The 23,541-nt window shown below is 51.9% G+C and overlaps 2 protein-coding genes and 1 non-coding gene across 3 annotated transcripts in view; 2 read left to right on the top strand and 1 right to left on the bottom strand.

Annotated features, from left to right (window-relative positions):
* Positions 1 to 23,541, top strand: part of NLE1 (notchless homolog 1) — a 350,374-nt gene that overhangs the window by 2,346 nt on the left and 324,487 nt on the right. The gene's annotated exons all lie outside the window — the stretch shown is intronic.
* Positions 793 to 23,392, top strand: MMP28 (matrix metallopeptidase 28). The gene is made up of 8 exons (XM_012784975.2): positions 793 to 1,330; positions 11,942 to 12,021; positions 12,200 to 12,387; positions 16,933 to 17,157; positions 19,144 to 19,389; positions 20,742 to 20,891; positions 21,208 to 21,375; positions 22,377 to 23,392. The coding sequence occupies exons 1-8, from the start codon at positions 1,220 to 1,222 to the stop codon at positions 22,769 to 22,771; spliced, it is 1,563 nt and encodes a 520-aa protein (XP_012640429.2). The 5' UTR covers positions 793 to 1,219; the 3' UTR covers positions 22,772 to 23,392.
* On the bottom strand, positions 21,881 to 21,988 carry LOC142862257 (U6 spliceosomal RNA). Its single transcript, XR_012913333.1, has one exon. It is a non-coding gene; the product is annotated as a U6 spliceosomal RNA (small nuclear RNA).

The following is a 23,541-nucleotide window of genomic DNA, read 5'->3' as shown; positions in this document are numbered from 1 at the left end:
CCTCAGCCTCCCGGGGCACGCACTACCATGGCCAGCTATTTTTTATTTGTTTTTTTTTTTTAATTTTATTTATTTTATTTATTTTTTTTTATTTTTTATTTGTTGTAGGGATGGGGGTCTTGCTACGTTGCCCAGGCTGGTCTAGAACTCCTGGCCTCAAGTGATCCTCCCGCCTCAGCAACTTAAAGTGCTGGGATTATAGACGTGAGACACCGCGCAGGGCCTCCATTCCAGTCTTATAAACTGTATGAGATGTATAAAGCCAGGCACTTTACACTTATTTTGTCTTTTCATCTTCTTACAACCCTGGGAACAAAATATCATATGTTTTCATTTTATTAGTGAGGAAACTAAAGCTTGAAGTAGTTGAAGCCTTTGTCAATGGTCACACGGCTGCAAGCCACCACTTAGTAAGTGCGTACTGCATGATGCCATGCACCGCGCTCAGTTGCTTGCAGGCGTTATTATTTCATTAAATACTCTCAATAGTCACATGATGTCGCTATTCTTATTATCCTCATTTACTGATAAGAATAGTGCGTTCAGAGAGCAAGAGTGACTGGCCCAAGACCACACAGCCAGCAGGTGGCTGAGGCAGGATTCCCACGGCTACCAAAAAAGCAGATCTGGAACTCAGACCCGGTTCTTCTGACCCCAGCCCAGGGCTCGTCTCACACTCCAGGGCCAGGCTCCCCGCCTGACCGAAGCAATCAGCGGCCCTCAGGTAGGCCAGGACCCCTCTTCATCGAAGTCTTCGGTAGCCACAACTGCCAGGAGAAGGAAGACCTTTCTCCCCCCGCTCTCCCTGGAGAGATCCGGATCCACCGGGGGCGGCGGGCGCGAGACCCGTCCGCAGGGCGCGGCGGGCGCAGGGCGCGGCGGCACAGCCAGCGGAAGAGGCTCCAGGACGGCCGCGCGTTCCAGCCGCGGAGCCGGTGGGTGGGGCACGAGCGCCGGGCTCCCGCCCCCTCCTCCCGCCCTTCCTTCCTCCCTCCCTCTGTCCCGGGGCCCGCGGACCCGCGGGCAGGCACTGCCCCGGCTGGACGACCTCCGGCCGGCTCCCGGGGAAGCGCCGCGGAGGAGCGGGGCCGCTGGCGAGCCCCTGGGACGGTCCCTCTCCGCGCGGGGGCGGCGCGGAGCCGGCGCCTCGCGGGGGTCCCGGCAGGGCTGACGGCCGGCGGTTCCCCGCACCCGGATCCCAGCGGCAGGGGCCGGCGAGATGGTCGCGCGCGCCGTGCTGCTGCTGCGCGCCCTGCCGCTGCTGCTGTGCGGCCGCCTGGACGCGGGGCCCGCGGAGCGCGGAGGCCGGGAGCTGCGCGAGGAGGCGGAGGTACGGGGTCTGCCGGGCGGAGAGCGGTCCGCGTGCTCCAGACCCGCCAGACGTTCGCGGTCGGGCCGCCCGGCAGTCCCCTCCGAGCGGACAATCTGCGTTACCTTCCCCCCAGTCCTCCGTCCGCTCCACGCTTGCACACAAAGAGCCAGGGCAGCGTCCTCCCGGTGCCAGGGCTGGAAACGCAGGCACGCGGATCCGCATTGATGGGCGGGGGCGGGGGCGGGCGACAGCGACTAGAACCCACAGAAGGCGAGAGCTGAGAGAGGACCCCCGTGCCCCAGTTTGGCACGGAGCCACTGTCCCCCACCACCTAGGCTGGGGAGACTCGACGTTCATTCGTCGGATGCCCCCGGACCGTGTGGAAGCCCCCAGCCTGGTGTGGTGGCGCGGGTGCCGCTGACCCTCCGAGATGCGGGACGGCGCCCGGGCTCCTGGCCCCCGGCTGCCGCTGACCAGCTCGAGCAAGCCATTTAAACTGCTCAGACCAGTTGCGTCGTCTGTAAAATGAGTAAGAGTAGTATGCGCTCAGAAGTTGCTTCTACGGAGTTTTGTTAACGTATAGGGCTTCAGGACTGAACTTGAGAAAAGGGGGCAGAGAGGGGGAGGTGGACCTTAAAGATTTCCTATATCGTTTTCTTACTTTGGACCCCACTGCTCGCTATAGGTTGCACAAGGAGAACTCTTTGTGAGGTAGGGGTGGGGATTGATTTGGGGCAACTATTTTCTAGATTAAGGTGATCATAATGACACAACAGCATCGTTTCTTTCTTCCCCAAAGAAGCATCTCTGCTTGTGTTCTTATCTCTTCTCAAGAATAGGACCGGAGTCTCCAGTATTTTAAGGAAAAGGGATATGAATAAGTTTTTTTTTTTTTTTTTTTTTTTTTTTGAGACAGAGTCTCGCTTTGTTGCCCAGGCTAGAGTGAGTGCCGTGGCGTCAGCCTAGCTCACAGCAACCTCAAACTCCTGGGCTCAAGCAATACTACTGCCTCAGCCTCCCAAGTAGCTGGGACTACAGGTATTCGCCACCATGCCCGGCTAATTTTTTCTATATATATTAGTTGGCCAATTAATTTCTTTCTATTTATAGTAGAGACGGGGTCTCGCTCTTGCTCAGGCTGGTTTCGAACTCCTGACCTCGAGCAATCCGCCCGCCTCGGCCTCCCAGAGAGCTAGGATTACAGGCGTGAGCCACCGCGCCCGGCATGAATAAGTTTTAAATTATTGAGCCCAAGGCTCTGCTCTGAGACTCCTGCTCTTCTAAGAGCTTCATTTCTGCCCTAAAACTGCCAGTTGAGAGCTTCTCAGTCCCCTGCCTACTCCCCTGCCCTAAAAGGGGCAAGCTGAATTGGGGGAACCTGCGGAGTGGGGGGGGCCGTCCCTGAATCAGCCAGCCCCCGTCGCAGCCCTGCATTATCTGGAAGTGACCCTGCTGCAACCAAGGGATCCTCTCTCCAACTCCTTCAGCCCCTCCCCTTCCAAGCACGGCCTCTTGCTCTGTGCTCTCTGCTTTTGCACATGCAGGGAATCACTTTGTTTCTCTGAATGTAAACTCTTACAACATCGAGCACAGAGTCCTTGCAGTCCCAGGAGAAGGCTTCTGTCTACCAGGCCAAGTCTTGTTAAGAGTCCCACCCAAGTCCGGGTCCCAGGCAATCCTTGGCAGTGGAACAGAGGCAATATCTTCGCTGCCCATGCCTGTGGTGGCCCCAGATGGAGAGAATTTCATCCTGGGGTATGCTTGGGAAACTTAATATCTAGCAGACTGAATCTCTTTCAGCCTATTTAACATAAATTTGGGGAAGTTTTTAACTTAGAGAACAAAGAAATAATTTAAAAGCATAAAAGCTATGGAAATGTGTAAAGGATGTGTATGCGTCTCTTAACGTCTAGGCATGCACAAATATATGTAAATATACAGTTGGGGGTGCGAGTCTGGTCTATGTATAAACGTGTTTCTATGTATGATTACTTCCATGGGCTTCGGTGCCAGACAGACCTGAATGCAAACCACGGATAAGTCATTTAACGTCAATGAACCTCAGTTTTCTTCTCTGTACAATGAGGATTAATAATGCCTATTTCACAAGATTGTTGGGTGGTTTCATAGAGATCGTCTATGTAAAATGCTTAGCACAGTGCCTAGTTGCCTAATACATAGAAAGTGGTCTATAAAAGGAGGTTGCTCTCAGTATTGTTTTTTTTTGTTTGTTTTTTGTTTTTTTGTTTTTTGAGACAGAGTCTCGCTTTGTTGTCCAGGCTAGAGTGAGTGCCATGGCGTCAGCCTAGCTCACAGCAACCTCAAACTCCTGGGCTCAAGCAATCCTACTGCCTCAGCCTCCCGAGTAGCTGGGACTACAGGCATGTGCCACCATGCCCGGCTAATTTTTTTTATATATATCAGTTGGCCAATTAATTTCTTTCTATTTATAGTAGAGACGGGGTCTCGCTCTTGCTCAGGCTGGTTTTGAATTCCTGACCTTGAGCAATCCGCCCGCCTCGGCCTCCCAGAGAGCTAGGATTACAGGCGTGAGCCACCGAGCCGGGCCTCAGTATTGTTTTTGATGTTATTATTATCTTTATCATTATCTTGGAGAACAGAGCTTTAAAGTCCTGGCTTGGAAACCAGCTCTCCACAATGATAACATAGGACAAAATATGCAAGCAACTATTTTCAGCATTGGACAACAGATTCCAAAGAGACAATGTTGCAGTTACTATGGCTACATTACAAATTACCCCAAAGCTTAGTAAAGTCAAACAATCATTTATTAAGTTCACAGATACTGTGGGTTGAAATTTCAAATAGGGCACATCAGGGCAGCTTGTCTCCACTGTGCAGCGCCTGGGGGTGGATCATCTGAAGGCTGTTTACTCACATATCTAGCAGCTGATGCTGGCTGTCAGCTGGGGGCCTCAATTCTTCTCTAGGTGGCGACTAGGTCCCAAGGGAGGGGGGGAGAGAGAGATTGATTTTCTTTTTATTACTTAGTCTTAGAATTTGCAGAGCACCACTTGGAGTTGCTGCACTCCATTGCCTAGAACAGTCAGGAGCCCCCACCCAGGTTCAAGGGGAGGGAGCCACAGACCCCGCAATCAGTGGGAAGAGTGTTGAAGTCACATTGTAGAAGCGCATGGTAATGGGAGATGTCATTGTGATCATTTAGGGGAATACAACCATCCACAGAAGGGAAGCCCACAAAGTGAGCCCTCTGATTACCCCAGCTCTTTGCTCCTGAACAATTCTCGGACTGCAGTGCAGGGAGCTAGACCCCACACAGAGCACAGCAGTCCTGCTGAGCTGAGGTGGCAAAGGTCAGAGTTCAGGGGTGTTGAAGCAGCTGTAAGTGGAGCAGTATATCACAGAGGAGGGAGCTACACTGAAGGGGGTTCCCATAAGTCAGTATGGGGGTTCACTGAGGACTGTGCTGGCTCGTGTAGGGTGAGAGATTGCAAAGTTTGCCAAAGAACAGCTGGTATGTGATTGAGAACAGAAAAAAGACTCTAAAAGTGGAGTAGTTCTGGAAGTCTGTTGGTAGTCTGGGCAGCCAAAACGGGAAACTCCTTAACACCTGGGTATCCATCTGAAACACCAGGACGCCGTGCTTTAGGAGTAAGGACCATGAAGTAGAATAAGACCTACTCTAACAAAGCTTGGAAATGGGTAAACATACAATACTTCCTGCTTTGTCATAATTTCCCTAAAAGACAACTGACTACTTAAAGCAAAACAATAATACTTACACATCTGTGAATTGGCGTGTCAGGTGTGAAGTAAGAAATGGGATGTGTCAAGTGGGAAGTGTAGAGTGTTCTAGTACTGCTACAACTTTAAGTGAGCTAAGATAGGGTAAGGATGCACTTAGATAAGATTAATGGAGTCACAGAAACAAAACTGAAAAAACTTAAAATCGCGTGTAATCCTAGCACTCTGGGAGGCCAAGGTGGGTGGATTGTTTGAGTTCAGGAGTTCAAGACCAGCCTGAGCAAGAGTGAGACCCTGTCTCTACTAAAAATAGAAAGAAAATGAGCTGGAAAACTAAAAAATATCTAGAAAAAATTAGCCAAGCATGATAGTGCATGCCTGTAGTCCCAGCTACTGGGGTGGGGTGGGGGTGGGGGCTGAGGCAGAAGGATTGCTTGAGCCCAGGAGTTTGAGGTTGCTGTGAGCTAGGCTGATACCACAGCACTCTAGCCTGGGCAACAGAGTGAGACTCTGTCTCAAAAAAAAAAAAAAAAAAGTTAAAATCAAGCCTTGACAAGATCTGTAGACTAATTTCTGTGTTTATATATTTGCATATCCTGCACATTCCATATAAATGAAATCATTATAATATGTGGTCTTTGGCAACTGGATAGTTGGAGATTTTAATACCTCTCTCCTATTAGAATAAGTAGACCAAAAGAATCAATAACAATATGAAGGCTATAAGACTCGAACAACACTGTCAACCTTCTTGACTTAATTGATATTGACAGAAAACTACACTTGAGAGCTACAGAGTACACATTCTTTTCAAGTGCAAGTGAATCATTTACCAAGATAGACCATATGCTAGGCCATAAAATAAGTCTCAATATAATACAAAAATTAAAATCTTGCAGATTATGTTCTTTTATGAAAACAGAACTAAATTAGAAATTGTAACAAGATAATTAGTGCCTGTAGTCCCAGCTACTCAGAAGGCTGAGGCAGGAGGATCACTTGAGCCCGGGAGTTCAAGGTTACAGTGAGCTATGATTGTGCCACTGCACTCCAACCTGGGCAACAGAGCAAGACCCTGTCTCTAAAAAAAATTAAAAATAAATAAATAAATGTCGATAGTAGTAAAGAAGGAAGGGTTTAGGTCAATGATCTAAGCTTCCACTTTAAGAAGCTAAAAAAAGAACAGATTAAACCAAAAGGGCATAGAAGGAAAGAAATAATAAAAGCAAACCCTGTGATCATAGGCTAGTCCCTTCTCTTTTCTGGGCTATACTTTCCTCTTCTGTAAAATAGGGGGCTAAATTTCTTACATGATTTCTGAGATTCTCTCTAGTTCTAACATTGCTTGTCATTAGTGTGTTTACATGCCTGTGCCCCTACGCGTGTGCGTCCATGTGTACATATCACCTGCATGTGTGTCCATGTCTGTCTGTCTGGATGTGTCAGTGTTCCCACGTCTCTGTGTGTATCCCTGTCCCCTGTGTGCCTGGCTCTCTGTTTGCTGTGTGCACACAAAGTAATAAAGCTGAGGGCTTTCCAGAGTAGGCTTTGTGGGGGAGGAGACTTACTGCTTACAAGTTGCATTATGAACAAGTTCATTGTTGCCCACTTAGCAAAACTAGAGCTGCTCACAACACTAGAGAGTAGGAAGAACATCCACCGCTGAGTTGCAAGATTGAAAGTTAATGAATGACATCATTGCCCTGGCCCCTCCCATTCCCAGACAGCCCCTGTCCTATGCTTGAGTGACACAGACCATCTTGAGGGATCTGCCTACCATTGGCTTTGCTTGGGCCTTCTTTAGAACAACCAGGTAGCAGTTCCAGGACGTGGCCTCCACTCGGTGGTCTATCCATATCTGCACAGTCATTTCTCGTGTGCCAGTACAACAAGGAGCTGGATAGTCTGTTTCTCCAGGGAGACATTGGAGCTTCTGTGGAGTATCCACCCGCAGATGCAGTATCTGTTTCTCATACCCCAGAGCCATTCATTTGACTTTTCGTGAGTCATAAACCAAGAAGTCTGGGTGTAGAAGCCATTCCCAAGAGCTCAGCTTAGTGACTCATGAGCACAGAGTGAACAGAAGTGCAGAAGAGGATCTCAAGGGTCCCAGAGGACCACAAGTTGGTGGAAAAGCATTTGTCAGGCCAGTTTGAAAATGAAGAAATCTAGCAAGACCTAGGTCATGGAAGCATGAACCTAGATAGCAGGGAGAGACAGATAGATAACTCCCTAAGCCCAACCTTGGTCAGGGCATTATTTTGTGCCCTAAACTTAGCACCACGGGCCTAGTAAGACCCATGAATCCACACAGTATGGTTATTTGGCATTAGAAAAAGAGTACAGGATGGGGTCCAGATGAAGACTGGCCAGCTAATGTCTTCTGCCTTCTGTAAGGAGAGAAAATGAAACAAGGAGCAGGAATTCGAGCGAGAGGTATCTAAGTTACACCCAGACGGGACTTTGTGAATATAAGACCAGGGACAGGGAAAGAAGGAGAGGAGAAGGGGAGTCAGACAGGAAGGAAAGGGAAGCCTTTGCCCCAAATAAGGGAAAGGAGCTGAGCTGATTCCACCATCCTGAGGCCTTCACTAGCCCCCAGGAGCCAGGGGGTGCAAGCAAAGCCTTCTGGAAGCAGATGTTTGTCTTGACAAAGGAATATGCTTCAGTCCTGTTGAATACCTGTGGCTTGTCAGATGATCTGTTTAGGGTGTGATGGGAGATGTGAACCCGGCCTCTGTCTGAAAACCAGAGTCCAGGGTCTTGAGCAACTTCCTCCCTCTGCTCTACCCCTGGACCTTCCTGCAGAGAAGACAGGAGAAACCTAGCTAGAAACACTCCAGTTTTACCTTTCTCTTAGTAGAGAGGGCAGGTTGGCCCCTGCACCTTCAGTTTTAAAGCCTCTGAGGTGCTTGCTGAAATGTGCAATAAAACATCCTGGGGCAGATGTCAGAGGATTCAGATTCAAGTATCGGTTCTGTCACATACTGGGACACTTGGGCAAAACACTGAACTCCCCTGAGACTTAATTTCCTCATCTTTAAAAATGGGAATAACAACACCCGTCCTATCTATGTTCTTGCAAGGTGGTTATGAGGTTCAAAGAAGGTATAATACCTTTAGAAGCCCTGCAGTAGTTAAGGGCTTATAGTGCTCCTGATTACCAGGAAATATTTTTATGTATAGAACATGTCGAGGCAGAATGCCAGCTATCATGTCTTGCATCTTGTCTTGGATAATGATGCTAAAGATGTACTTGAATAAGCACAAATCTCACAGAGTCACCATAGAAAGACTTAAATCATAATGCAGCATAATATGAGATGGACTATTTCACCGGTAAAGCAACATGGTTTCTGCGAGACTTTGCCATTTTGCAATTTTTAAATTCTTGGTTTTATTTCTTTCTGCTGCTGAAATTCTTTGATGTGGAGGAGGTCTAGGAAGGTGAGTCCCGGACTCAACTACCAAACATTCATTCCAGCAATAAAGCTCTGTGACTACAGAGGTAAAAATAACATGTTAAATGGGACGACTGTCAAAAAGCTTTGCCAAAGCATCTTCTTATTGGATTTTCATGATGCTCCTGTGAGAAAAGTAAAGCAGTAAAGATTCTTTCCCCCATTTTATACTTTGGGGCACAGAGAGGTTAAGTAACTTTGTTGTAGTTCACACAGCTAGTCAGTTGCAGAAGCAGGGCTAGAATAATAAATAAAGCTGGGATATATATATTAGGGCTCTAATCCAATCTCCTCATTTAGCAGAAAAGGAAACTGAGGCCCAGAGAAGCACGGTCTTGCCTGAGGACATGAAGTTGGCAGCAGCACCAGGAATAAAACTCAAGGCTGTTGGTTTAGTGTTCTTGCCCTGCCAGTCCAGTGAGTCAAAAATCTTGACTCAGGTCTCAGATTCATTTTGGTACACTGCGTCACTAGTCTTGCTCTGCTCAGAAATGGCCAGAATTTCCCCTTCCCTCGGGCACTCAAATGGGCTGGGCTCTCCACACCCTCCCAGGGCAAGTCAGGACCCAAGCAGGACTAGAACCCCTGCATGGGGCTGTGATCCACATGACAGGCTGGGTCCCAGGAGAACCACTTTCATTTTACCCAGACACCACAGCCACTCCCAAGGACTTTCAGAGGTGACTCCCCAGGAAGGTGGCCCCAGCCTTAACCAAGTGGGTGAGGCATGTTGGCACAAGCTTTTAGGCCAGAGTGGGGTGAATCACCTAAGGGGCACAGCCCTCCAGCTTCCTCTCCACTTGGCTCAAGCCTTGGGCTCCCCAGGAGAGAGGATGGGTGGAGAACGGGGAGGAGAGAAAAGCTGGTGCTTGAACTTCAAGGCAGGGAAGAGCAGGCTGCTTCCGTGAAGTGGGACAGGGATGACCACAGGTGGAGCTCAGAGAACACTGGACATGCCCCCAGGAAAACGGAAGCCTAGAGTGGAAATGACTCCTGGGTTAGCGGCCCAGCTAGGGTGAGAACTGGAGCTCTGCTTCCCAGCCCTGCGTCTTCTCCTGGGGTCCTTTGGCCACACTGCCACCCCTCCACCCTCACCGTACACCTCTGCTCTTTCTCCATATTGAGTGGAGCATTTCTCGTACTTTTGCAGGGGGAAACTGAGGCATGGCAAATGGACTCACAGAAGAGAGTTAGGGACAGCTCCAGGAAGAAAAGGAGTCTCAACCCTGCTAGCTCCTCACCCAGAGATGTGGACCCACCTCCACTGAACAGAACTTGAGAGCACTCAGCACTGACAGTATTAAGGGGCCCCTTTCTGTACATAATTTAGCACTATTTGAATGTACGCATAGTAAGCATAAAACAAGTATAAGGGAGTCCACAAATCCTGATGATTCCTATTATAATACTGCAGTGCTTTTATGGAAATATAAAAGGTCAAGTTCTTTCTTTCTCTTATACTTTTGGTGCCTCTGCTTGGCTGGTGTTCTGGGCGTTCTGGGCATTGGTGCTCATTCTGCTTGCTAGGAATTCAACCCCGCCTTGCAGACTCCAGAGTCCCGGAGCTGAGTCAGGAAGAAAGGCCCAGGACTTCCCCTCCGAGGGACCCCTGAGAAAGGCTCCCACCCCTCATGCTGCCCTCCACTCGCCTTGCCTGCCAGGATACCAGGCAGAGCAGGCCAGCCAGGAAACAGGAGACGCCGCCAGCCAGTCGATTGCCCCGCCCTCCTGCTCTGTGCAGGGCTTCATAGTTCCAGAACTCGAGCCAACTCCCTGATAACTCCCTGATAAGGGCTGGGCGGGTTTGTGGAAAGAGGCAGGAGGGAGTGCCAGCCATGGTGACCTGTGACCCCCGTCTCTCCCATGTCACTCGCCCACCGCCCAGAAAAATTGCTTCTGAAGAGACGTTAATCCCCTGGCTACCTTTAGAAAGCCCTCTGTCCATCCTCATCAGGGGAAAGGGAGGAGGCACCTGGCTGAGGTGAGGCAAGTCCGAGATAGAAGCACCTAAATTGAGAACAGAGATCTAACTGCCTCATTCAAAGCAGTTCCCATTTTACAGATGGGTTGTGTTTCACAAGTCCCTTGTTAATTTTCCATCTAAGGTAAATCAACTAGATCGACTATTTGTTGAGCATTTTCTATGTACCAGGCACTATGCTAGATGTGCATTGCTTTATTTATTAACAATCCTGAGAATCCTGTGAAGTTAATCTTATTCTCATATTGTAGGTAAAGAAATGGAAGCTCAGAGAGGTTAAGTAATTGGTCCCCAGCCACCCAGCAGAGTCAGGGCTTGGTTGGAGCAGATTCTCAATCCCAAGCCAAGTGGCTATTCCACCATGCCACACTATTTTGAGCAGTTAATAGTTTTCCAGATTAAGCCATTAGAACCCCTTTAATCCGTTATGCATCCAAATATAGTGTGCATTGGCAAAGGGAAAAAAGAAAGCAATAGTGCTGAAATACTAATAAATTCATGCAGAAAAACAATAAAAGTGGATTTGGAAAGGGCTCTGTTGTCTAGAATGAGGGTTCCTTATGGAAAGTGACTTTATTGAGAAGAGGATGTAGAAGTCGCTGAAGACACATGCAGGTGAAATCCACAAATAGGAGCCTGGGTGTTTGCAGAGACTTCGAAGCTTGCTGATCCTGGCTCTAGGTGTCTAGTTTCATTCCTGACTTGTGCCTTTTCCCTGAGGTAGCAGCTATGATTGGAATAATTTTGAGTTAAGAAATACAACAAAGAGGCTGGGCACGGTGGCTCACGCCTATAATCCTAGCACCCTGGGGAGGCCGAGATGGGAGGATAGCTTAAGCTCAGCAGTTTGAGACCAGCCTGAGCAAGAGTGAGACCCCATCTCTACTAAAAATAGAAAAAGTAGCCAGGCTTGGTGGCAAGCACCTGTAGTTCCAGCTACTCGGGAGGCTGAGGCAGGAGGATCGCTTGAGCCCAGGAGTTTGAGGTTGCTGTGAGCTAGGCTGACGCCACAGCACTCGCCTGGGCAACAGAGCGAGACTCTGGCTCAAAAAAAAAATAAAAAATAAAAAAATAAAAGAAGTATCTTGCTAGCTGAAATTTAAGCCTACATGGGCCTGCCTTTACAGCCTGCAGCTGTGCTGTGCAGCAGGCCTGGCTAGATTTCTAACCGTGCCATGAGATATGCAGGGTAGGTACTGCTGGCCCAGTTTTAGAGATAATGGAGCTAAGGTTCAGAAATATTGAGTGACTTGCCTGAGATCATCGAGCGTCAGTGGTGGCCTGGAATTGAGTCCAGGTCCTTTGGACTTTAAACTCAGGATTCTTTCTCCTATCCTTTACGGACCCTCTTGGGACAAGAGGGGAGGTTGGGCAAGAGGTATGTGCCGTGGGCCCTTGGAGACCGAGGGAGGGCAAAGAATGCTGCATGGCAGGAAAAGCTGACGGTCCTCTCTCCCCCAGGCATTCCTGGAGAAGTACGGATACCTCAGTGAACAGGGGCCCAAAGCGCCCACCTCCACTCGATTCAGCAGTGCCATCAGGTAGGATGGAGGGAGGTGGAGGCCTGGGGGGTGCCGGGGGTGCAAAGCTCCAACCATTTCCTCCCTCCTCCTGGAAGGCTGGCCAACCAAGTCCCATTGGGGCCAGCCTCCCTGCCCTCCCCCCTCCCCTTCCCCCCATCCTCCCGTCTTGGTCCTTCATCTCAATTCCTCCTGACAGAGAGTTTCAGTGGGTGTCCCAGCTACCTGTCAGCGGTGTGCTGGACCGCGCCACCCTGCGCCAGATGACTCGGCCCCGCTGCGGGGTTGCAGACACTGACAGTCATGTGGCCTGGACTGAGAGGATCAGTGCCCTGTTTGCTGGACGCCGGGCCAAAATGAGGCGTAAGAAACGCTTTGCAAAGCAAGGTGAGCGCTGTTCAAATACAGCTAGGCTGAGATTCCCCTACGTCCTAAAGCCCATGACTAGAAAAATGGTTCAGCCTGGACTGGGCTTCGTCAGTAACCTCTCTTCCCCAGGGCAGGGGAGGAGTGGGCGAATAGGACCTCTTGACTTGAGAACCATGACTGTAAATCCAGCCATGTAAATCAGAATGATACTCACATCGATGGATTTTCATTCATCGTACAAGTGTTTTCCATGTTCCCCATGAAGCCCACTTAATTCCTTGATCAATTTTTAATGCAGAGCAGTTTATATTTTGCCGAAGTTATTTTCATCAGAATAAGTTCTTTCTCATAACAGTTATTCAACAAAGATGTGTTCCATTGATCAGTTTTATTTTGTCCATAGCACATTTTTAGCAGCTTTATTGAGATACATTTCACATCTCATACAAATTACCCATTTAAAGTGTGCAATTCAGTGGTTTTTAGGATATTCACAGAATTGTGCAACCGTTACCACAATCTAATTCTAGAACATTTAATCACCCCAAAAAGAAACCCCATACTCATTAACAGTCACTTCCCATTCTCTCTTCCCCTGCCCCTGGCAACCACTAATCTGCTTTCTTTCTGCACGGATTTGCCTGTTCCAAACAAACATTTCATCATCGTGCATTTTACACATTGCAGCTTCTGCTGTCGTGATCTTCCATCCATAGCTTTGTTTTGTTTCTTTTTTTTTTTTTTTTTTTTGAGACAGAGTCTCGCTTTGTTGCACAGGCTAGAGTGAGTGCCGTGGCGTCAGCCTCGCTCACAGCAACCTCAAACTCCTGGGCTCAAGCAATCCTGCTGCCTCAGCCTCCCGAGTAGCTGGGACTACAGGCATGCGCCACCACGCCTGGCTAATTTTATATATATATATTAGTTGGCCAATTAATTTCTTTCTATTTATAGTAGAGACGGGATCTTGCTCTTGCTCAGGCTGGTTTCGAACTCCTGACCTGGAGCAATCCGCCCGCCTCGGCCTCCCAGAGTGCTAGGATTACAGGCGTGAGCCACCGCGCCCGGCCTGTTTTGTTTCTTTGTTCTCCTCCTCCTCCTCCCTCACTTCTCCTTCTTCTCGCCAAATCCAATATTTCAGGGTTAAATGATGTAGATCTAAGGTTTATGAAGATTTGATGCTTCTGTCAATTTTTCACAAATAGCACATTTTACTCTATGTACTTTTAGCAACATGATTGCTTTTACTAAGTCTAATTTTCTCTGACCAATTTTTATGGTTTTCAAGATATCTAGCAAGATAGGGTTTTTCAGTTAGGTTTTCATCTATAATTAATTTTACCGTGAGCCATTTGGGCCGTTGCCACTTTTTAATTTGTGTTAACTACTTTTACCGATAATACTCGTTATGAACAGGACAGAAGTTTGTTTTCATTTCCCAGCTAATCCGTCAGGAAATTGTGGGCAGTTCCCCTCAGTGTTTGCCAATCCAATTCCACTTTGTGTACATGCCTAGTCACTCTGGGTCCTCAGCACTGCCTGTGGACATGCCTGGTAAGGCAAGGAGTCAGTAATGGGGTCCCGGCTCTGGGGTCAAGATGTCCTTGGTGTCCACATGTTCTGTGTCCCCCTGTGGTTCTGGGAAACAGAGGGGAAGCGTAAAATAGAAGAGAGGAGAGGTGTGAGCTCAGGAGGTGCTGGTGAAACATAGAGAGCAGCATCCCTACAGCTAGCAGCCCTGGGCTCAAGTCTCACCTGTGTCACCTGGGTCATGTCACCTTGCTTGCTGAGACTCCATTCCCTCATCCAAGACACAGGCCCTTTCAGGCTGCAAATCAGAGATGGTCCCCAATCACCAAGTAGAAGGGGCTCGTTGTGAGAACACAGCGGAGGGTGGGGCAACCAGGGGATGCTTCCTTCGGGCTGCATCTCACCTTCGCACCGATGTAACCGAGTCTGTTTGTCACTGTACAATTTGTGGCATCCCTTTTGGGCAGAGGACAGTGTTACTTGGTTGCCAGATAATGTATAAGATGCCCAGTTATTAAATTTGGATTTCAGATGAATAGTAAATAATTTTCAAAAGCTGTTTGAAAACTTATCTGGCAACCTCATTTCAGAGACCTGCTCCTCTCTGTGCCCCCAGGTCCGGTTTTTAATCCCTCCTTTCCCTCCACAGAGCGGTGGGCATGGGGGGGAGGGGGTGGAAAGGAAGGAGAAGGGAATGGATATTTCCTGAGCACCCACTACATGCCCGGCAGCTTCACGTTGCTATCTCATTTGAGCCTCACACCTTACGATGTGGTAAGTTTTAGCAACTGCATTTTGCAAGTAAGGAAACTGAGGCTTCGAGAGATTCTGTAATTTGTTGTGTAAGTTTGCAAGTGGAGGTACCGGGATTCCAACCCACATTCTTCCCACAGTATCAGCGGCCTGCTGGAAGTCAGAACTCTAGGGTTCTGCCCAGGTGAAGCTTCTAGCTCTCCTCCCCCTCCTCACTCCTTTTTCTTCCCTCTTCCTCTTTGGATCTTGGAGCAAGGGGAGGGGGGGTGCAGTGCCAGGTGATACTGGTGCCTGAGGGTCACAAGGAAAACCAGCCCTGCCCGGCCAGGAGTTCAGGATGGGGCCTGAGCAGCCAGCCTTCTCGAAGGGAGCAAGTCTGGAGCAAGACAGGGAGAGGGCTCCGGCTGCTGGCCCCCAGCCAGTTCCTTCCTTCCTGGCAGGCACACCAGCCACCCCCCTTCCCTGCTCCCCTCCCAAGGAAAACAGTCATTTTCTCTCAATTCTTTTTCCTAGTCGTCTCTATTCTTCACACACACACACACACACACACACACACACACACACACACTAGTTTCACAGAGGATTTTTATTCCGAGACCTGACACCTTCACTGGCTACCTAGAATGAGAACATGGCCCACCCTCCTGCTCTCCTGTGGAGTGAGGGGGTCCCCCCAGCTGCAAAGAGGCAGAAGGGGCCATCTCACACTGTTAAAGGTTAAAGGATTGTGAGGGGAAAGAGCGGGCCTGGGAGTCCGTCACCCACAGCAGGGTGTGAAAGGGCCCAGCGCCAGCCGGCCTGCTGCCAGTGAAGACCGACTCTGTGGCTAGCGGCAGTGTTATGGTACATGACGAACCCTCAGCCTCGCCTCTGGACCCCAGCCCCTCCCTCCACCCTCCGAGTCTCACTCCCCTCCTTAGAATCATTCCCTCTCCCCTCCCTGAGGGTTGGTCACTGGCCGGGAGGCAGAGGTTGGGCGGCTGCCAGGCCAAACAGGCCCAGAGAGGCAGCATTGCCTTGAATGGAGCTTGGCTCAGGGATGGGAGAAGGGACATACCCCACCCCCACGTCCACGGGTGGGGAGCGCCAGGGAGTCCGGCTCCTCTGCTAAGACCCTCCCTTGCATCTGGAGAGTTTCAGCTCGTGCTTTCACCCACAGGAGCGGTGTTCAGGTGGATTTATAAGCCTGGAGATGAGCACATGTGCCTGCCCACCTCTGGGAGTAGTGGAAAGAGTGCAGGATTAGACGTCAGGGCCTACCTCGGCTACTCACTCAGCTGTGAGCCGGGCCAGGCCCCTTCCCCTGGGTCGTGGCTACCCTGCACCTAGAAGTCCTGCCTCCAGACGAGGCTTCCACTGGAGGTCACAGTCTCTGCCCCTGAGTTTGCTGGGCTCAGAAGTAGCCCGTGAGAACCCTGAAACCCGGACCTCCTGGCCACCCCGCTCCTGGGTGCATGTTGAACTGCAGATGGACCCAGACTCAGCTGACCCGGGGCTGTGGCAGGAGGCCAGAGTCTCGGCCCTCAGGGAGGAATTGCAGTTTGGGGCAAAGGGAGAGAAATCCTTAACTAAGCAGAGATGGAAAAATTTCTCTCAGTCAGTGACAAAACACACCCTTTGTTCCTATTTTTTTCTTCACCTCAGAGCTCTCCGGAGTCCCTGAGGAAGCGAGGAGGAAAGCAAAGGGGCAGGAAAGGACCTCACATAAACGGGTCTTGTGGCTGTTGGCCAGCGGCAGGCCCAAGACGCTGGAAAGGGCAGCATGAAGCCTCTGGGAGGTGGCAGGAGGGTGTGAGACATGGGACTGGCGGGGGGGGGGGGGGGGGGTCACAGCTGTGGCCTCTGTGGCCCCACCTCTCCTCTGCCATGACGCTGCAGGCAGGGGCTGGGGTTTGCCGGCAGCAGGAGGCACAGAGCTGTTTGCAGGCTCAGCCCAGGCTGCGGGGAGGAGAAGACCCTGGACGAGGTCCAGAGAGACCCCTTCAGGTTGGGGGCTTTTCCTGGGCGGAGGCTGCATCCCCTCCAGCAGGCTGCGACCTCCCCAGCCTCAGGCACTGCGCTGGGGACGGTCTGGGGTAAGGGTAGGCCTCTCCGTGTGAGGGCTGTCCTCAGCGGGGCAGTATCTCCCCTGGCAAGAGGGGGCTGCCCAGTGCAAGGACTGTGACTTCTCGTCAGACCAGGGGCTCCCTTGGGGAGGACCTACCTCCCCATCGCACTGGGTCCGTGGGGACCACACTCGGGCTGTGCCGCAGGTGTGACTGACGCAACCTTTCTGGGTGGCAGGCAGCAAATGGTACAAGCAGCACCTCTCCTACCGCCTGGTGAACTGGCCTGAGCGCCTGCCCGAGCCGGCAGTTCGGGGGGCCGTGCGAGCCGCCTTCCAGCTGTGGAGCAACGTCTCGGCGCTGGAGTTCTGGGAGGCCCCAGCCACAGGCCCTGCTGACATCCGCCTCACCTTCTTCCAAGGGGACCACAACGACGGGCTGAGCAACGCCTTTGATGGCCCAGGTGCTGGCCCAGAGCCTCTCTCCACACAGCAGAGGGGACCCCGACTAGGAGAGGCAGTTTGGGGTGGCAGTGAGGCATTCACGCTCCCTGTGGCCTTGGCCACGCCACATCCCCTGCAAAGAACCCTTGGTCTCCTCGTCATAAAACGGGAACATGGTCCTCGCCCTGTTAGGTGCCTTGTGTACAAGGCTCTGCGTGGAAAGTGCTTTGCAAACTCTAGAGGGTAGTGTGTGTTCTGGGAGAATCCCCCCAGGTCCCATCGTCATCCATCATCTGCCTCTAGATGGGCCTGTGCTTTTCCTGTTTTCCAGGAGTAGATGTTCTCCCGGTGAGAACCTTAAAAAGCACCCACTAGCCCCCACTGCCCCTCCTCCCCCACTCTTGCCTGCCCCCCACCAACTACCACAGTCACTGCCACAGGGCAAGAGGCACCTACCCACCGACAGCCACAGAAGTGCTTCCTATACCCACACCACAGGCAGTTCTGTCTGTCCCCAACCTGAGGCTTCTGGCTGCAATTTAAATCGCTCTGTTCCCAGATGCCCAACGCTGGCCTTCAAAACCTGAATATGGGCTATTTGCTCATTTCCTCTCTCCTAATGATTAGCCCTTCCAGGGTGGAGACTGATGCCCTTGTGTGGCTGGGAATGTGGGCCCACCTCCCTTGCACCCTCCTGCAAACCTGTCCATGCCACAGTCCACTTCCAGGCCCTGAGTTAGGACCAGGAGAATCTAAGCTTTGCAAAAATCCACATGTAGCACACAGACGTGCTTACATGTAACTCACTTCGCCCATGATTTCTATATGAGATGGTTACATCTGCACCTGGACAGAGGCTGGTAGCTAACACAGCACTGTGCTGGGTGTCAGGACATTAGGCTCCTAGAGCAGCTCTCTGATTTGGGACAGATGCTTTGTCTTTTTGAGGTCAGGTCTCCTCCCCTCTGAAACCTACCCATCTGTTTCCCAGAGAGAGCTGAACGCAGTGAACGGTGCAGAAAACAGCTTGAGGCACATGTGTCCCTCCTAACATGGCTGACTCTCCATGCCCATGAGGCTGTCTCTATAATCACTATAATCCCCACCTTTGTCAGTCCCTGCTGGCCTGGGCTCCAAGAAGGCAAAACTGGAGCGACCCTCAACAAGCTTTCAGGCAACATTATTACTGCACAGTTTGCTGACCCCTGTGTCGCAGTCACGTGGCCCTAGGGAAAATGAACTGTGAAGGGTGGGGCCCTGGAAACTGCATATCCAGTAAGCTCTGTCTGGGGCACACTAAGAGCTTGAGAACCACTGATCTGGCCCAACTCTCTGTTCACACTGATTACACGCAGGGAGATAGAGGCCCACAGAGGAGCCCTGTCAGAGGAGGGCAAGAGCATAAGCATATGTACATTTTTATTAAAGAAAACACACACACACATAAAAGTACACCATAGCATAAGTATACAGTTTGATCAACTTTCATACACCAAACATTTCCCAGCATCCAGATCAAGAAACAGAAGAGAAGATCCCATCATGCCCATTTTTAGGGGTAACCACTATACCTAGTCCTAGATCTTTTTGAAAATAATTCTTATGTAGCATTTGTAAGGCACTGTCCTAAGCATTATTTGTAATAGATGTAAATACACATGCACATATTTAGTCTTCAGAATACCCCTGGAAGGAAAAGACTGTCATCATTGCCATTTTCAAATCAAGAAGCTAAAACAGAGAGGTTAAGCTACCTGCCCCAAATCACACAGCCAGTAACACTAGGGTTGGAACCCAGCAGCTTGGCCCCACGCTGTGCATTCGCGCCCCACCGCCTCTGGTCATCTGCTCACCTCTGCACACTTCAGCTTCTGCCAGACTTAACGAGGAGAGAAATTATGCGGCAGAAAAGAGCCACACGCAGCCCAGTGGCATTCGCGCTGGGCCCTGGGTACTCTGGGGGCGTCGCGGGCCGTGGCTCCCCTGACCCTCTGCGCCGCCTGCAGGGGGCGCCCTGGCGCACGCCTTCCTGCCCCGCCGCGGCGAAGCGCACTTCGACGGCGACGAGCGCTGGTCCCTGAGCCGCCGCCGCGGGCGCAACCTGTTCGTGGTGCTGGCGCACGAGATCGGCCACACGCTCGGCCTCACGCACTCGCCGGCGCCGCGCGCGCTCATGGCGCCCTACTACAAGCGGCTGGGCCGCGACGCGCTGCTCAGCTGGGACGACGTGCTGGCCGTGCAGCGCCTGTACGGTGAGCCCGCGCCCCGCCCCGCCCCGCCGGCCCTGCCACGCCCTCTCCCGCCAGATAGGGTCGCCCATCCCCAGCGCAGGGATCCGGCCTCAGGGTCGCATGCCCCGCCCAAGCCTAAAGCCCCGGGGGTTCCCCTCCAATCTCAAAACCCCGGCTCCTGCTCCGCCCAGCCTGCCGCCCCATGCCTGCATCAGCCCCAACCCATTCCTGTGCGCAGACTCGCCTTCCAGTTACTGGATTCCTGCCCAGCCCCCGCCCCTCACATCATACCCCGGCGCCGTCACGCGGACCCCATCCTCGGGCCCACCTCTCCCCCATGGCAGGGCCCGAACCCCTCGGTCCTGCCCCCAGCCCCGCGAACTCTCCCCTAACCTTTTCCTCCAGGTGACACCGGTGCCCCTGCCCCCAAGCCCGTGCGTCTGCCTGGTGGTGGACTCAGACAAGGTCTTCTCCCCCAGGCCGGGCCAGGCCAGAGGAATAGGCCGGTGACTGCCCTGGTACCTGCCTCAGCCCGGGCTATCTCCCCTGGAGTGCCAGGGCAGAGCCGGGAGGCCTGGGTTCAAGTCACCTTGCATCCCTGATTAGCAGTTGCTCTTAAGCAAAGCATTTTTCCCTCTCAGGGCCCTCAGTTTCACCTTCTGTGAAAAGGGGTAATAATTGAGGCCCTGCCTACCTCACAGGGCTGTTTTTCTAGTGAGTATGAACACGCGTTGTAGCCTGAGAAACCGACATAATATACTAGTGAAGGCTGCTGTCTCAGGAGTATCTACTATGGATGGGCCAGGCACTTACCCTCACATCACTCCCATGAAGTACGTCCCTTTGACCACAGATCAAGAGTATCGGGCTCAGAGAGGTTAGGCAACTTGCCCAAGGTCACACAGCTAAGAAGTTGCAGGCCAGAATTTGGGAGCTGGTGCCAAATTCTAAGCTTGTTGGACTCTCCTCCCTCCTCTCATAAGTGAAGGACAGTGATGTATAATAATTATTATAATTGCTGTAGTTATCACAACCTGGGTCCCTGAACTCTGCCCTCGTGCCACCTGTGTTGCCCAGGACTCAGGCAAGAGGACCTCCTGCCCTTCTTAGTTCTAAACCCTTGCTTGGTCCCCCTACTCCAATTTCACCTCTGTAGTCCCTCTTCCTCAGGCTGTTGGGTAGGAGAGAGGATTCCTGAGTTTTGTTCTGTGGTTAACACCAACAACCAGGGACAGCTCTTAGCGCCTCACTCCCACTCACCTTCCCTGCCCCTCATGTTAGATAATCATGAAAAGAACCAAGGGGAAGTCTTGAGTGCACAACTCACCCCCCACCCCCTGTGTGTCCTCCCTCTTCTCTCCTTCCCCATAAAGGGAAGCCCCTGGGGCGCTCGGTGGCCATCCAGCTCCCAGGAAAGCTGTTCACTGACTTTGAGGCCTGGGACCCCCACAGCCCCCAGGGCAGGCGCCCTGAAACCCAGGGCCCTAAATACTGCCACTCTTCCTTCGACGCCATCACCGTAGGTAAGATGGTCCCACCTGTCCTTTGCTTCTTTCTTCCCTTCCTCGCCACATCTCCCGGGGTCTCTAGATCTAGACTATAAAGTAGGGGGATGGGTTATAAAATCCAGAAATCCCAAGCCACAAACATGCTGCAAGGTAGCAAGCCCACACGGAGCAAAACACTGCTTCTTCCTGCCTACTATCTCCTCTACCCTAGCTGTGCACGCCATGCCCCGTGCCTGCCAGTTTAGGGACCAGGGTTCCAGGATAGCACCTTCCCTGGAAAGAAGGCAGGAGGCTGCCAGTCATTCCTCAACTCTCTCTTGTCTCTGGGCAGACGGGCAACAGCGACTGTACATTTTTAAAGGGAGCTACTTCTGGGAGGTGGCAGCCGATGGCAACGTCTCGGAGCCTCGCCCGCTACAGGAGAGGTGGGTGGGGCTGCCCCCCAACATTGAGGCTGCCGCAGTGTCACTGGAGGATGGAGATTTCTACTTCTTCAAAGGTACCAGCCCTGGGGAAGCTGGGAAAATTGAGGCCCTAGAGAGGGGATGTGTCCTGCCCAAGGTCAAAAGAGGAAGAGAGGGCAGGAGTCTCACACCGTGAGCGAGGCCGTGGTGGAGTCTCTACTCCCATTTGAACCTGTGACCCCAGGGAAGAGTCTGCCAGAAGACATCTTTCAGTGATGGAGTGGGGAGCAGCAGGTGTCAAGGTTGTCCCTGGGACAGTTTCAGAGAAGAATCTAGAGGGATTGGAGGACTGCTCTTAAGCTCTGCAATTCAGCAGAAAGAGCCAGATCTTCCTTGGAATCCTGGCTATGTGAGATAGGGCATGTTACTTAATTTTCGGAGAGAGCATTTCTTGAATGGGAAAAATAACTCCTCGAGTTTGTTGGGGAAGGAGGATCAAAAGAGAATAATGAATGAAAGGTGGACAGTATACCACTAGCTACATGGCAATACTTCAGGAAATAGTATTCATTTGTTCATTCATTTAACCAATTTTTTTTTTTAATTATGGAACGCTTCACGGATTTGCGTGTCATCCTTGCACAGGGGCTATGCTAACCTTCTCTGTATCGTTTCAATTTTTAGTATATGTGCTGCCGAAGTGAGCACGATTTAACCAATGTTGAGTGCCTTCTATGCACTAGACACGTAGGTGGGACACAGCAGCGCACTAAAGTCCCTGTCCTCATGGAATTAGTGGTAGTCATGGTAACGAAGAAGGCTCACCCAGGGAGAGGGCCCTGTCCCCAGCCTGGGAAAGGCTCTTTCAGTGCAATCTGCCCTCTGTTGACCCTGCTGGAAGTCTAGACCATAACAGTCCCTGCCCTGAGACCTCCCTACTGTTTATACTTAGTAGTATCATCCATTTTGAGAGTCATGAACTCAAATAACTGTGGGCTGCAGCTGGAGGAGGAGTAGAGGCATGGGGTCAGGGGTGGGGTGGAAGGCCAGTGGGTCAGCGCCTCCAGCTCACCCAGGCTCTCCCAATGCCCCACAGGGAGCCGATGCTGGAGGTTCCGGGGCCCCAAGCCCGTGTGGGGTTTCCCGCAGCTGTGCCGGGCAGGGGGCCTGCCCCGCCATCCGGACGCCGCCCTCTTCTTCCCTCCTCTGCGCCGCCTCATCCTCTTCAAGGGTGCCCGCTACTACGTGCTGGCCCGAGGGGGGCTGCAGGTGGAGCCCTACTACCCTCGCAGTCTGCAGGACTGGGGCGGGGTCCCTGAGGAGGTCAGCGGTGCCCTGCCAAGGCCTGATGGCTCCATCGTCTTCTTCAGAGACGACCGCTACTGGCACCTCGACCAGACCAAACTGCGGGTGACCACCTCAGGCCGCTGGGCCACTGAGCTGCCCTGGATGGGCTGCTGGCATGCCAACTCGGGGGGCGCCCTGTTCTGAAGGCACCTCCCCACCCGATGTACTCTTGGTGCCCTCAGAGCCAACACGTTTCCCCTGCCCCAGGGGCAGAACCTGGCTCGGAAGCCTCTGAGCCTCCCTGCAGGAGACCAGGCAGCAAAGCCTCCACCGGGAACTTCGTCTGCCTGTGTTCCCCCCACATAGAGGTGGGGGTGGGATCCATTCCAGGAGAAGCAAAAAGGACCACAGACCCCTCGGCCCTTTCCTCCAAAGACCTCTTTCCTCCCCAAAGGAAGGAAGGGGATGCTTGTTTCTTGGGGATTTTGTTTCTTCTGCTGAAGGTACAGTGTATTCAAGAGGCAGCAACACAGCACTGGGATCCAACCAGAGGGATGCAAAACTCAACAGAGAGGTTGGAGACTATTTTGCAAGACTGTCCCCTTCTAGTCAGGGTCTCCTGACTCAGTTCTTGGAAACTTGTGTCATATTTAAAGAGGAAGCTTGGATGGGGATGAGGACACGGCGTCTCCAACCTCAGAGGCCCTTGGTGGGGTCAGGACTCAGAGCGGGAGGGAGACTGAAGCAGGCCTGCTGGGCCCTGGCTTTTTGTCTGGGGCTGGAATAAAGAGGCACCTCCAGCTGGTGGCCTAGTGGTGGGAAGCAGCCTTCCTTGGTTCTTCCCTGGTTCTTCCTCCCTTTCCAGCGAGAGTAGGTGGGCACGGATGCCGGGGAGGCCAGGACCGTGCTCTTCCACCCCAGCCAGGGCCAGCCAGCTGGGCATGTGGGGTTGTGCTGTAGAGAGGGGGCCTGCC

This window comes from Microcebus murinus, chromosome 18 (assembly GCF_040939455.1).
Source record: "Microcebus murinus isolate Inina chromosome 18, M.murinus_Inina_mat1.0, whole genome shotgun sequence".
NCBI classification, from domain to species: domain Eukaryota; kingdom Metazoa; phylum Chordata; class Mammalia; order Primates; family Cheirogaleidae; genus Microcebus; species Microcebus murinus.
The sequence above is the reverse complement of the archived record's forward strand: the minus strand, read 5'-3'. Positions and strand labels throughout refer to the sequence as shown.

What these genes read in the sequence shown, in the direction of transcription:
- MMP28 (XM_012784975.2), top strand. Translation starts at nt 1,220, where the DNA reads ATGGTCGCGCGCGCCGTGCTGCTGCTGCGCGCCCTGCCGCTGCTGCTG. An exon ending in GAAACGCTTTGCAAAGCAAG is followed by an intron (nt 12,388 to 16,932) that starts GTGAGCGCTGTT and finishes TCTGGGTGGCAG; the next exon opens with GCAGCAAATGGTACAAGCAG. An exon ending in CAACGCCTTTGATGGCCCAG is followed by an intron (nt 17,158 to 19,143) that starts GTGCTGGCCCAG and finishes CGCCGCCTGCAG; the next exon opens with GGGGCGCCCTGGCGCACGCC.